General features: G+C 44.1%; 1 protein-coding gene across 3 annotated transcripts in view; it reads right to left on the bottom strand.

The window, feature by feature from the left end:
* The window catches only part of ankrd11 (ankyrin repeat domain 11), a 323,098-nt gene that overhangs the window by 16,336 nt on the left and 291,521 nt on the right, over nt 1-15,241 (bottom strand). For all 3 annotated transcript variants that reach the window (XM_084308736.1, XM_084308738.1, XM_084308737.1), the window contains exons 6-9: nt 9,132-9,305; nt 7,201-7,401; nt 5,424-5,566; nt 15-162 (exon numbers count right to left, since the gene is read on the bottom strand). In XM_084308736.1, the coding sequence (XP_084164862.1) occupies nt 15-162; nt 5,424-5,566; nt 7,201-7,401; nt 9,132-9,305 (666 nt within the window). The remainder of the gene's footprint in view (nt 1-14; nt 163-5,423; nt 5,567-7,200; nt 7,402-9,131; nt 9,306-15,241) is intronic.

The raw sequence follows: 15,241 nt of genomic DNA, 5'->3' as shown, positions 1-15,241 counted from the left end.
TAAACATTACACACCTGATGAGCTCTCCTCACTGGAGGTGTAGGTGCCCTTCCCCAGCAGCAGGTTCAGCATGGTGGGAGAGCTGGCCACCTTCAGCGCCGTCTCACCTCTCCGGTTGCTCTGTCGGGGATCCCCTCCATACCGTAAAAGCAACTTAACCACCTAAAATAAAAAACAACAAGTCAAATAATATGATTAGAAACAATGGCCATATATCAGTTGCAAATGGTAGGATTGCTTGTACACTAGGGCTGATTGATTAATCGATTTTAAATCGAAATCGCGATTTGGAAATGATGCAATTATCAAATCGCAAAACATTTTAATAAACGCTTTTATTTAATTTGATTTTTTTTGTTTTAACCAGGAAGTCCCATTGAGATACAAGATCGGTTTGGGAGAGGGAGGTAAGGGGTTTTAGATTGTGTTGTTGTGAAGTTTAGACTTCAGAGAGGGAGAGTAAAGTACAGGAAAAAAGGTACCGTTGGGTACCGGTATCGATTCCCAGGTATGGCGTGCTAATGGTGCGGACCAACTGAATGTGAGGAAGACGGAAGTACTCTTAAGCAGCACCAAAAGGGGTGAAAGTGCAACAGTTCAAGTCTCCTAAGTGGGCAAGGTGAGTGAGAGGCGCTGTAGATAACACTGCGAGATCGGTGGACAAGTCTCATACAAACTTGTATTGTGCTGGATTTACAAGTCAGAAAACTGCAATTTAGTGTCAGAATGTCTTCGGATCTACTTCAAGAGATGTAAGAGACTATTCAATATTTACTTTGATTTCTACCGTACAGGAAAGAATATGGTTCGGTCCAACACATGCGTGCTCTCTATAGCACCAACGTGCCTCTCGACATTCTGCCCCTGCTTGCCATCTGTTTCAGGGGTCATGATCTCTTGTTTTTTTTGGGTAGGGTCGAATTATAACTGGGTCAAATTTTGCATAGGGTCAAAAAACATTTTCATATTCTTCAACAAGACGTCTTTGTAAGAGCGCTACTATGTACTACACATTTACATTTACAGTTACTCATTTAGCTGACGCTTTTATCCAAAGCGACTTACAAGTTATGTATGACAAGTCAGCAGGAAGGGTACAACTCTATCAGCTGTTTCAAGTTCAAGTTTCAAGTTTCTTTATTAGTCGTCATACAGAAGTACAGAATACTTTTATACAAAATGCTTCTTTCTGTTACGCTCCAGAGACTGTGCTAGACAAAAGGATAAGTATAAAATAAAATAAGTATAGCAAGTATAAAATAGAAGTCACGTACGTAGACACAAGTGTTCAGTATGTACATTAGGGCTGCAACGATTAGTCGACATAATCGACGACGTCGATTATAAAAAATCGTCGACGAGAAATTGTTGCGTCGATTAGTCATTTAAAAAAAAAAAAAAAAAAAAAAAAAAAAAAAAAAAATTTGTGTGCACTACCTATCTTTGTGAGAGTGGCTTCTCAGGGTTCCAGACAACATCATAACATGATGATCCCATAGCAAATTTTGGACATTGAAAACATTGTTCCCCTGCAGGAGATGATGATCAGACTAGACACACAATACATTACACACGCACTCCTCTCACTCACACACAGCGATCAGAGTAAGACACACACATACACACTCCTCTCACTCACACACAGCGATCAGAGTAAGACACACACACATACACACTCCTCTCACTCACACACACAGCGATCAGAGTAAGACACACACACATTCACACTCCTCCCTCTCACACACAGCGATCAGAGTAAGACACACACACATTCACACTCCTCTCACTCACACACAGCGATCAGAGTAAGACACACACATACACAAATTACACAGTACACACCTCTCACTCACACAGCGATCAGAGTAAGACACACACACAAATTACACAGTACATACACACACTCCTCTCACTCACACAGCGATCAGAGTAAGACACACACACACACACACACGGACTCCTCTCACACACAGCAAACAAAAGTTATTTAAAGTACACTTCCACTTTAATTTGTATTATTTAATTTATTTATCTTGTTATGAGTGATTGCTGTATTGTTCTTCAAATACATTTTTATTTAAAGTGGCTTAAAGATCCAAATTAAAATGTTTCCGATGAGTCATTATTTTAATTTGCTATGGGATCATCATGTTATGATGTTGTTGTTTGGTCCTGACAAGAGTCTCAAAGTCTGGAGTGATGGTAGACAAGCAACTCTGAGGTCATGCTCAATGTCCAATCTGTTCCTCTGCTCTGTCTTCAGCTGGACCAGAGCTGAGAAGCCACTTTCACAAAGATAGGTAATTAAAAATAATAAAAAAAAAAAAAAAAAAAAAATCTTGTTGTTTACATTGGTTTTCGATTAGTCGACTAATCGAAAAAATAATCGGCAGATTAGTCGACTACCAAATTAGTCATTAGTTGCAGCCCTAATGTACATATGTACAATGTTCAATGCAGAGTGGAAGTAACCAAGTTACCATACAATATACTAATTACAATATACTATATAGTGCAAAGCAAAATGGGATGAGGTACAATTTAGGTACAATTTACAGTAAGGTGTACTGAGGTATGGGTTGTAGTGCAAATTCTTTGCCAATAAATATAAAGTGTGTCTAGGTGTTCTAAAGTGTGGAGAGTGGGTGCTGCAGTGAGTTGTTTGTTTAAAGTGAGTGTGTGCGTGTGTATGTGTGTGCTGTGAGTGCATTTGATGGTTGTTGCATAGTGTTATTGTTCATTGAGCAACCTGATGGCCTGAGTAACAATGTCCAATCAAACGGTGTTGAAACGTGGGTGCTGCAGTGTTGAGTGCATAGTAGAAGACGTAGAGACGTATTAGTATAGCAGGTAGCAATATAGACTCTTAGATTAAGAGTGCATGATAGTAGATGGTATGATAGTACTGTACCGCCTCAATGTGGTCCTCCGGTACAGTACGCGCTGTGCACCAAATGATTGCAACGGTACAGAACCTTTTTTTGCGGAACTTAAATCCCCCCGTCCCAAATATAACGTGCACAACTAACCGGATGTTGTTTGTTCATCCCACGCAGCGCGCAGCTACACTGAACGATAGCATATTAGCCTTAGTATGGCGGGTGCAATACTAACTGACAAGCCAGAGCTAGAAGATGCTCCCACAACATTCAAGTCTCCCGTTTGGGATAATTTCGGATTCCCAGTTAACGACAGTAATGGACAAAGACTGGTGGCTAGCCCCTTTCATGACTGATGCAAGCCTTGCATCACAGTCACGAAAGGGGCTACGTGCCGGCATTGTTCAACTTTATTGCAAACTTTATCACGCATTTGAAACGGCATCACCCAAATGTGAATATCACTGGCACACGGAATAAACAGACCCTAGTGCAAACCCAGCTCCCCGTGGCATTCAAGCAGCATCTCGCTATTAATTCAGACCGGGCCAAAGCAATAACAAACGCCATAGGTGTTTTTATAGCAGCAGATCTGCGACCATACTCCGTTGTCGAGAACACAGGGTTTAAGCACATGTTAAAAGTAATAGAGCTACCTAGTTCCCTCTCGTCCGTATTTCAGCCAGCAAGTCATACCACCAGCTCTGTATAAACAAGCACACGCTACAGTTGTCCACGACTTATCCAAGGCATCTGCTATATAATAATCTTCAGATTTACTTTAAGTGTTATTAGTAGGTTACAGCAGTAAGCCTTAGTTTGCTCAGTAAATTATGGCCAATTCGTTTTATATTGTTTAATACAGTTAAATAAATAGATAAACGAAAAGCCCCCCCCCCCCCCCACTGTACCGAAAATCATACCGAACCGTGACTTCAAAACCGAGGTACATACCACACTGTAGATTTTGTGTACTGTTACACCCCTATATGATAGTACTGGTTTTAGTCGACGGCGAAAGATTGGTCGTGTTTAGGCTGACTCCTAACTGTGACGGGGAGTTCGTTCCACCATTGTGGAGGGAGCACCGAGGATTAGGGATGGGTACCGAATTCGGTACTTTTGAGGTACCGAACCGAAACACGTCGGTACTACCGAGTATCGATTCAAGTGAGATACAGAATTTTTTTATTTTATTAATTTTTTTTGCTTTTTTTTTTTTTTATGTCAACGTTCACACACACAATATATGCTTACCTAGGATTTGACTTGATTCAACAACAAAGCAGTCGGAGCAATGGCAAGCCGAAAACGGTCGAAATAGTAGTTATTTGAAGTTTGGATTATTTTTTTCACGACTGAGGTAGGTAAATACATTTTTTTTTAGACTAAAGTACTGAAAAAAGGTACCGTTTGGTACCGGTACCGTATCGGTTCAAATGTGAAAGGTACCCATCCCTAGGGCTGGGCGATATGACCAAAAACGTTATCGCGATAAAATTATAAAATTATTTTCATATAACTCGATATCGATAATTATCGTCGATATAATGTCTGTCAAGTTTAATTAACTTATTATGCCCGGCGCCGATACGCGGGCTGACTTGTTTTGCTGCTGTGAATGTCTCGAGAGTCGAATTGATGTCGTCATCAGTCCGCGCACGTTAGCAGAGCGGAGTATCTCAAGCGGAGTATCTCATGACTCAAAAATGACCCTAAAATACTCTGTTCCGCCCAATTCATTGCAACGACGTCCACCGTATACCCCACACTACTATAACAGTTACCCTCAGAATTCAAAACACACACCAACTCGGCAGGTAACCTGTGAAATAGCGGCGTGCAAGCTAATTAGCCATAGCCAGCCCCGTTTCCAAGCGGAGTATTTCATGACAATGTACTAAAAAATGACCCTAAAATACTCTGTTCCGCCCAATTCATTGCAACGACGTCCACCGTATACCCCACACTACTATAACAGTTACCCTCAGAATTCAAAACACACACCAACTCGGCAGGTAACCTGTGAAATAGCGGCGTGCAAGCTAATTAGCCATAGCCAGCCTCGTTTCCAAGCGGAGTATTTCATGACAATGTACTAAAAAATGACCCTAAAATACTCTGTTCCGCCCAATTCATTGCAACGACGTCCACCGTATACCCCATACTACTATAACAGTTACCCTCAGAATTCAAAACACACACCAACTCGGCAGGTAACCTATGAAATAGCGGCGTGCAAGCTAATTAGCCATAGCCAGCCTTGTTTACCGAGTCCTACCTCCTTCCGGGTCTCCTTCCTCTATCGGCCATCTCCTTCACCGATTGGTTGTTAGTGCGTGTGCTCATAACCAAGCTTGGAAAATCGATATATCGAAACTTTGCGACCACGTTTCATGTTTATTTCGAGGAAATAATTTATCGCGATAGTTATCGTTATCGTTTTATCGCCCAGCCCTACCCATCCCTACCGAGGATAGGTGGGCTTCTCTACACAATAGTACACACAGGGCAAAACCGTTGATGTGGAACACTGGGCCGTACCTTGAAGTGTCCGTTGTTGGACGCGTCGTGCAGAGGGGTGTCGTCGTCCAGCCCCTTGGTGTTGACCTCCGCGCCGGCCGCCAGCAGCTGCTTGGCCACGTCGTAGTAGCCCCTGTTGCACGCCTCGTGCAGCGCAGTCCAGCCTGGGGGGGAGGGGAGACACAGAGGGTAAGACTAGTGCTGGCAATAGATTACAATATTTAATCTGATTAATCGCATGATTGTCCATAGTTAACTCGTGATTAATCGCACATTAATAGCATATTTTGTATCTGTTCTAAATCTACCTTAACACATTGAATGCCCATAATGAGATTTCTCAGGTTATCAGCCCGCGGGTTGAATGCCCATAATTTTTTTATTAGCGATCTGAATTCATATTTCATCAACCGAGTCTACCGTTGGTAAGCCTGCCCCACCAGGCGCTCAGATGTGAGAAAAGCGCCCCCTATTGTCTCCCAGATGGTAATGCACCCTTTTGGATTGGACTCAATGAAAATTGATGAGAAAAAAAAACTCTGGAATCCACATTTTACTTCTCACGCATGTAACAGGAGACGATCAGATTCATTCTGGACCCTCAGGACAGCGTGTAATATGTCTTTACAGTACGTAGCATTGGATCAATAAAAGGATCGATTTTCGGAATGGCGATCAGGAATTGGAATAATCCATTTGGATACCATCTGATCTCAGGTAAGGAATCTATTTTACCAGTCTTGGGATGATCAGACCTGTTTTCACAGAGATATAAGCTTTTCCCATATGTGTCCCCCAGGCTGTTTGACTGTGCGAGCGGTCAGGAACTAGGAGAATCGATTTTCAGCGCGCGGCACCAGCGTGCATACGTACACATATACTATCGATAATCTAGCGTTTATTTGAAAACGATTCATAAATAGGCCGAAAAATTACAACGTTCTAGAATATTACAGCACAGGGCGTTTATCAGAGAATCTTTTTTTTTCTCCTTGAAAACGAGGGCTTTTCAAAATGCTATAAAACGGAAATGAACCGATAAAAAAACAATCCACTTCGACAATGTTGACTGGAAAATGAGTCATTGATGGGCGACGGGCAGATTAGACACATATCCGGTTTTAAAACATAGATTATGCGTTTTTAACGCCATCATTTAAGTGGATGATGGCACTCAAGGACATTAATCAACGTTATGGCCGGCACTGAAAGTGTTAATGTACATTGTCCCTCTCGAACAAATAAATAACTAAACTAATCGTAACAATTAATAAATAAATAAAATAAAAAAGAAACCGGGAACACTGGCTCCTTGCCCTCTGCGACTCGAATGGGTTCAAGTTTGTTTATTAGTTGTCATAGTAAAATACAAAATACTTTTCCATGAAATGCTTAGTTTTTTCCTGTATGAGCCCCAAGGAGTGCTGCTAGATAAAAATAGATAAAAAGTATCAAATAGAAAAAGTCAAAAGTACGTAAAATAAAGTGTTCAGTCAATATACATAAATATACAATACAGAGTAAAAAAATAGTAACAGTGAGGTACAATGCAGAAATGGGATGAGGTACAAACTTACGGTAAGGAGGAGCAATGAGGTATGGATTGTAGTGCAAATCTCTTTACTACTAAATATAAAGTGTCTAAAGTGAGTAGAGTGGGTGTTACGGTGAGTGTTTGTTTAAAGTGAGTGTGTGCGTGTGGATGTGTGTGCCGTGAGTGTAGAGATGATGGGTTGTTGTTACATAGTCGTTGAGCATCCTGATGGCCTGATGGGAAAGAAGCGGGGCGCGATCTCACCTGCAAAGTCCTTTACATTCACGTCGGCGCCCTCGCTGATAAGCTCCTTGATGCGCCGCGCCTCCCCGCGGATCGCCGAGCGGTGCAGCCGCGTCTCGCCCCGCTCGTTCCTCTTGTTCACTTTGTCTTTGGTTTTAGATGCAGAGGTGGGCGTTCCCTTCAGACCCATGCTGGACTGCGACTGGTGCTTTGGTGTCGTATCTGCGAGGGGGGAAGAAGAAGGGACGGCGACGTCGAGGCCTTAGGGTCGTGTGTGAAGGATGAAGCTTCGTTGTACTTCATAACCATTTATTTAGGTTTTTTTGTGATCACGTCTTTTTTTTATTTATAACATGCAACAGACACGACACAATAGAATAACAATAACGATACAAATAAAATAAGACATAACGAATTTAATTAAATCAGATAAATTGTAATAAAATACATTTAAAAACAATGACATTGGGATCACAAGACAGGGAGAAATAATTTTTTTTTGAATTCTAATAATACAATTTAAAGACATTTCTTTCCCCAATCCCACCCCAAGATAACCATTTATTTTGGAAGGTAAGACCTTCCAATCCTTGTGGCGGCACAACTTGCAATAGAGGCTGCTATTCGATTCATATTCAAAACCCTGATACCGCCCTTGGCCAGAGGAGGGCAGTATTGCTTTAGGAATCGGCAGTAGGGAGCGGGCTGGACTCATTTCACTTGAGCTCATTTCATCACATTTACAAGATTAAACCTAAGCCTTAATCACATTTACATTATTGAGTTTGCAGAGCTATTGTCCCAGATGCTATTTGAAGCTCGCTCACTTAATCCACGTTCATTCCTGCAGGCATGCACTGAAGGAATGAACACGGATGTAAACATGGACGTGCTCGTCGGTTCTCACTCTCCAAAAGCCACCTTGACCAGCAACAACAACAAACCACGTAGCAACACGAGAAACAACGTGTAACGATAAACTTCACTTTGAGTAGGTTTGTTCATTTTATTTGTCCGTGACATATTTAAGACCAAACGGTGTTGCTTTACAGCCAACACTAAATACATCGTTTGGAAAGTGCATTGTAAACCCAGTGAACACAGTCTCCCAGCAGAAAGCAGATATATGGAAGAGAAACAAAACGAGACTTCTCCAAAAGGACTCCGGATGTGTTCTGTGGTTCTGGCTCCAACACCGCGTGTGTTCCAGACTAACGCAACACAGAGGAACTTCTTTCATTTCCCTAATGATGTAGTGGTGGTTCCTTCCAAAAAAAACAAAACACTGCAATCACAGTATGGCAGGAATGTGCAAAGACACAGTAGAGCCAAAGAACAACAGCCAACGCACGTGGATGAAGAAAGAAGGGCTTTACTAATCAAACCATAAACAAAGAGGCCTATTGGGCCGTTAGATCCGAATGTAAAAAACTGTGATTTGATGTTCTATGCCTTGGTCTGTTTTGCAGCCGTCTATTTTATACGTATTTCATGTCTGCACTTTGCCACTTTTGCAGCCTGTCTTTTCTGCTGCTGTGAAGCACTTTGAGCTGCAATTCTTGCATGAAAGGTGCTCTACAAATAAGGTTTATTATTATTATTATTATTATTATTATTATTATTATTATTATTATTATTATTATTATTATTATTATTATTATTATTATTATTATTTACGGCAGCGCTGTGATGGCAAGTGACCAGAGTTGTGTAATTGAAATCTAAATCAAGATGTATTTTATGAATTTTTTTAACAAAGCATGACACATTGATGTGGCATGCGCCTGTGAGCGACAGGGGGGGGGGGGTACAGGCTACACCCCCTCCTCCAAACCAATAACCCGCTCCCCCGCCCACACACAGCTACCCCCCCGCCCCCCCGGCTCCCTCCCCGCTCCCTCGAGCAGCCGCAGCCTTGGCGGGACGTGGCCTCCATGACAAGCAGCACGCACCTGGACTGTTGACGGACTCCTCGGCCGTCATTTGCATGAGCAAGGCCACCTGCTGCCGCTCGGAGAGGGGGTACCCGGCCCGGATCCCTGGCATGCCCATCCCGAACGGCAGGCCCGCCTTCCTGGTGCTGGTGGGCTCTTTTTTAATCCTCTTCCTCTCTGGACCTAGCTTTTCTGTGGAGGGGGAGAGGGAGAGGGAGCGATGTTAAGCTCATTGTGCAGCACAGATGGGAACAACAAAGATGCAACAAATGCAACAAAGATGCAACAACAAAAAACAACAACAAAGATGGGCGGCGTGGCTCAGGGGTAGAGCGGGTCGTCCAATGATCGAAGGGTTGGTGGTTCGAATCCCGCTCAAGCCCATGTCCATCCCACTGCCGTTGTGTCCTTGGGCAAGACACTTAACCTACTTGCCTCGTATGCATGTGAATGAATGTTGGTGGTGGTCGGAGGCGATGATTATTCACCACGCTTCCGTGAGTCTGCCTCAGGGCAGCTCTGGCTGCAATTGTAGCTTACCACCACCGGAATGACTGTGTATGAACGAATAATGGACTCTGTGAAGCGCTCTGAGTCAGAGAAGAGCGCTATATAAATCCAATCCATTATTATTATTTATTATTAACAAACAGAACCGGATCATAAAACTAGGGGTGCACCGATGTATCGGTCGGGTATCGGTATCGGCCGATAAGTGCCTTGTTGACTGCAATCGGCCTATCGGCCGATAAGCTCGAATGTGCCGATGGCAGTAGCCGATAAATTCAGTTGCGTCCTGCCAACGGCGCCGCCCCAGTCCCCCCCCCACACACACACAAGCTACTGCATCAAAGTTACTACTAAATATTCAACATTCTCTTTTGAGACTCCGCTTCAGACTCTTATCATTTGGCACTAAAAGCTAAACATTGTCACCGATATGGCTGTCCGCAACATGTCATTAATTGTGTACGCGAGGTGGTCGCTCAGTGACGACGCTAACATGAGCTAGGTTAGCTAGCATGAGCTACCGGGAGATAGAAGACTAACGTTACTGGTGAAAATGAAAATGTGATTTACGTTGGAATACTCCTTTGCCAACTTGCTGTACTTTGCTTGCAGGTCTGCAGCCATTATTGCTGGATTATGAATAGCCCCAACTTTAGCCAACGTAACGTTATGGCTAAACCTAGGGCTGGGCGATATAACGATAACGATAAATATCGCGATATATTTTAATAATCTATATCGAATATCGAAATAAAAAAAAAATCGAAAAATCGTTTTTTTTTTTTTTTTTTTTTTTTTTTTTTTAATATTTTTTTTACCTGCAACAGGGCAGTTTTAAAACCAGAGACAGTGGACAGACTTGTCTTTCTTGCCTGCAACTTAAAGTAATGGCTTTGCTTGTCCAAATGACAATACTGACCAAATTCAGATTTCTTTTTCTCTTGTCCATTTATTTTGTTTGCTTTCTAATTTAAAATACATTTTGAAACCGTCTGTACACAGTAGGCTATGTGTGCTAGCAGAACTAGACTCCAGTCACGAGTCACAGTGCACATGTGCGGTGGTTTGTCCACCAAAAAAGCGCCAAAAGATCGAAAATAAACTAGCAGAGCCAGAACTGTTCAACTCCTCTGGAGCCACAGCCAGCAGAGAAGCCGGTTTACTTTAGCTTTTAAACCAGCTGCAGCCTGAGAACTGGAGTGTGAGGGGATGTAACACTAAAGATGTGTTGCACTAAGCGGCAATGACAAAGAATTGCTGCAAAATAAACATACATCTGTTGTTAAAAAGAAAAAAAAAAAAATAAAAATTATACTTATAACAATTCGATAATTATCGATATCGAGAAATAAAATAAAATTATCATATCGTTATCGCGATATGATTTTTTTTCCATATCGCCCAGCCCTAGCTAAACCTTTAACGTTAGTTAACGCTAGCTTTCGGTTAGCTGTTCAATGCTATTAATAAGTTATACAACCAAGCGAACCCATCACAGCTCCCCGCCAACACCCCTCTCTCGGGAAGATGTCATTTAAGAAAGTATCTGCTGTTAAAATGACACAAACATTCGTTTTGTGGCATTAACGTTATATAGTTAGTGTTACACGTTCAATAACATCAGCATATTATTTACCCGAAGATAGCAAGCAAGCAAGGCATTACTCCGTTCATAGCTCAGTTCCATTCCGTTGCTCATTCCGTACCCAACTACCCATTCTGCAATCTGTTAATAAAGTTTTCAACCAGACAAATGTATAGAAAGGCTTTGTTTTATTATAACATTTGTTGCAGTAAAATCATTGTGTCTCGTTTGGTTATCCTGTGGAGTGATGGTCGGCGGGCAGCTAACGTATTAGCTACGTTAAGTTTGTTGTGCTCTCGCAAGCAGATCAATGGCGGCATGCCCAGAAGTAGAAAATGAATAAACGCTTGCCGATTGGTGGTAAGAACAGCAGGAGGTGGGTGCTAGCGGTGTGGCGTAATTGGCCGAATCGACTGTCAATCAAAATGGTTCTATTGCATTGGTTGAAAGCTCTGGTTGAGAGAATAGTATCCATCTGCAGGCCGCCAGACGATACTGGGAGAGGGATAGTGATACATGGCATGGTGGAATTAATACCATAAACAGTTTCCTTTTTTTAAGTAAGTAAAGAGGCCTACAAATACAAACATACAAATATACAGTAGTTTCATTAAAAAAAAAAAATTTTAATTAAAAAATTTAAAAAAATATATATTAAAAAATATTACAAATACTTATTTTTTGCCACAAGTATCGGTATCGGCCGATTGTGTTAGTTGAACAATCGGTATCGGTATCGGTGGCCAATTTTCATATCGGTGCATCCCTACATAAAACACAAACAGAACCGGTTCACTGACATGTTGTTGTTGTTGTTGTTGCACAACAAGATATAAAAGTATGAAATTACGAGTACTTCGGTGATACAGACGACAAGGTACTATATTATATAAATTATAACACTGAAGGGAAATTGTACTATTTGTATTCTAGAGACGTGATATACTTTGCGATGACATTAACCCTTTCACTACCACACTACAGAATCGTTAACCCTTTACCATCACACTACAGACGGTCGTGTGGCAGTGAAATGGTTAACCTTCTGTGTTCTCGCGGTGAAAGAGGTTAACCATTTAGTAGTGCGGCAGTGAGAGGGTGATTGACAGCGGCATCAGAGAGCACTGTGCCACCGCTACGCCCCCTTGGTATTTGTGGGCTTCACAGGTAAAGTGCAAGTGAAGTATTTTGTCTGGTAACTGGGCCGTTAACCTGTGCACTGTTATACAAAACACACACACACACACGCACACACGCACACGCACACACACACACACACACACGCGCGCACACACACACACACACACACACGGTGACCTACTCCCCATACATAACAGTCCTTGGGCTCTCATAACACAGTTAGCACGACAACTGACTTGGCCTTCTCATTCAATGTCTCCATGGCAACAAGTCAGATAGACCCGCCCCCGCCGCTCAGCGACACACTCTTGTACATCACCACCCAGCGTTGGCACAGGTGGGGAAACCCACCCTAAAACAGAAGTCACTTCAATTTCTATAATATTGTACACAGCTCCGTTTCAGTTAGTGAACAGGAGGAGACACGTCGTCTCCTTGAGGTGAATATTAGAAGAGACAAGATGTTAGTGACGAGGTCATCGAGAGACGTATCCTGAGGCCGCTCCGTGAACAGGGATCAGAGTGACGACACCTCCTAGGACACTATGACCGACCGTGATGATCCAGAGCCCCACATTCATTCAAACTAGTAATTTGGGTGTAATAGCTCAAACAAAGCCCACAAAGACAAGGACACTCCACACGACGTGTCACTGGACGACATCGCTAATGAAAGTCTTCAGACACTCGTGGAGACAGCCGTGCGTGGCGTGTGTGTAGATATTGACTTAACGGTCACAGATCATAGCACACCACGTGAATTCTATTTTAGGGTGGATTTACCGTTTAAATGTGAAGTTATCACCCAACTGCGCCCGGGCCGCCGAGGGGGGTCAGTGGGCAGAGAGAGGAAAGAGGGCGTCAACTGGCAGAGCCACAATGATTACAAAATGGCTGGTTTACATTTCAACTCGACGTGGCCAAGGTCACCACCGGAGGCCTGACTAACTAACTCTGTGTTGCCGGACAGAAGCAGCTGCTCCACAAAGACACGCCCAGCAATTATTTTGAGCGACAGCGTCTGGGGTGGCAGTGTGCCATCTGACGCGCCTCGTGCACGTCATGCCATCTGACGCGCCTCTCTTGCACATGCCATCTGACACGCCTCTTGCACGTCAAGCCATCTGACACACCTCTTGCACATGCCATCTGACGCGCCTCTCTTGCACATGCCATCCGACGTGCCTCGTGCACATGCCATCTGACGCGCCTCTTGCACATGCCATCCGACGCGCCTCGTGCACATGCCATCCGACGCGCCTCTTGCACATGCCATCCGACGCGTCTCTTGCACATGCCATCCGACGCGCCTCTTGCACATGCCATCTGACGCGCCTCTCTTGCACATGCCATCTGACGTGCCTCTCTTGCACATGCCATCTGACGCGCCTCTCTTGCACATGCCATCTGACGCGCCTCTCTTGCACATGCCATCTGACGCGCCTCTCTTGCACATGCCATCTGACGCGCCTCTCTTGCACATGCCATCTGACGCGCCTCTTGCACATGCCATCTGACGCGCCTCTCTTGCACATGCCATCTGACGCGCCTCTCTTGCACATGCCATCTGACGCGCCTCTTGCACATGCCATCTGACGCGCCTCTTGCACATGCCATCTGACGCGCCTCTCTTGCACATGGCCCTGTGGTGAACGCTACTGAAAACATGTGACAAACCCCCGACAACAGAGCGAGAGCGACGGGGGAAACGAGAAGTGAACATGTAAACAAACGGGAGAATAGAACCCAGACAAGGTCGTGCCGACTGACCGACTGCTCCACGCGAGGACGGAAAGGTTTGTTTACATTAGTGGCGTTTTGTAGACATGCGAGTAAAAAAACAGACGTGTATTTGGGGTTTACAGCGGGTTACCAGAGTCCCCGGAGTGCTTATCTTCCATCTCTTTAAGAGCGTATGTGAACGCACAACCCCCACATTCACACGGGTCCCAAAAGAAATGACAGATCGGAGCTTTAAGGACGAAAAATAGATATTCCCAAAGGAAAACAAATACTGGGGAGACGGAAAATAAACCAGAAGGCTGTGCGTCGGTCCAGGTGCCTCTAACAGAGATGTCAACACAGGAGAGATGTGTCTGAGCGGCGCTCAAGGCCACAAAAACAGACTGGGGGGGGGGGGGGGGGGGGGACGGAAAGATGGCAGCTCCGACCTCCGGTGGCTGTAGCCCTTTCCAGGGAGATTTTTCCACAGTCACACACACAGTACACAGACCTGATGAACTTTCACTAACATCTGCGAACACTTTACAGTTAACGTGCCCCCGCCCACCCTCTGCGATACACTCTCTCACGTTCTCTCCGAGGCATTTGCCATTTAGACACATTCCTCCAGCGAGGAGGGCCCTAACGGCAGGCACCGCAGCGGCAGCGGCCCAGACACGTCGAGCGAGCGGCAGGCAGGCAGAGGAAACGCTGTGCTGCGCTTTTCCAGGCGCCGTTTACAAGGCTGGCCCCGGCAGACACACAGTAATGAGCCTTTACAGTACAGAGGCCTGGTGCTGAATAACAATACACCATGAGAACTAGAGGCCTGGTGCTGAACAACAACACACCATGAGAACTAGAGAACTAGAGGCCTGGTGCTGAACAACAACACACCATGAGAACTAGAGACCTGGTGCTGAACAACAACACACCATGAGAACTAGAGGCCTGGTGCTGAACAACAACACACCATGAGAACTAGAGGCCTGGTGCTGAACAACAACACACCATGAGAACTAGAGACCTGGTGCTGAACAACAACACACCATGATAACTAGAGACCTGGTGCTGAACAACAACACACCATGAGAACTAGAGGCCTGGTGCTGAACAACAACACACCATGAGAACTAGAGACCTGGTGCTGAACAACAACACACCATGAGAA

This window comes from Notolepis coatsorum (genome assembly GCF_963971535.1).
Source record: "Notolepis coatsorum genome assembly, chromosome: 2".
Lineage (NCBI taxonomy): Eukaryota > Metazoa > Chordata > Actinopteri > Aulopiformes > Paralepididae > Notolepis > Notolepis coatsorum.
Note: the sequence above shows the minus strand (reverse complement) of the source record. Positions and strands in the feature narration are given on the sequence as shown.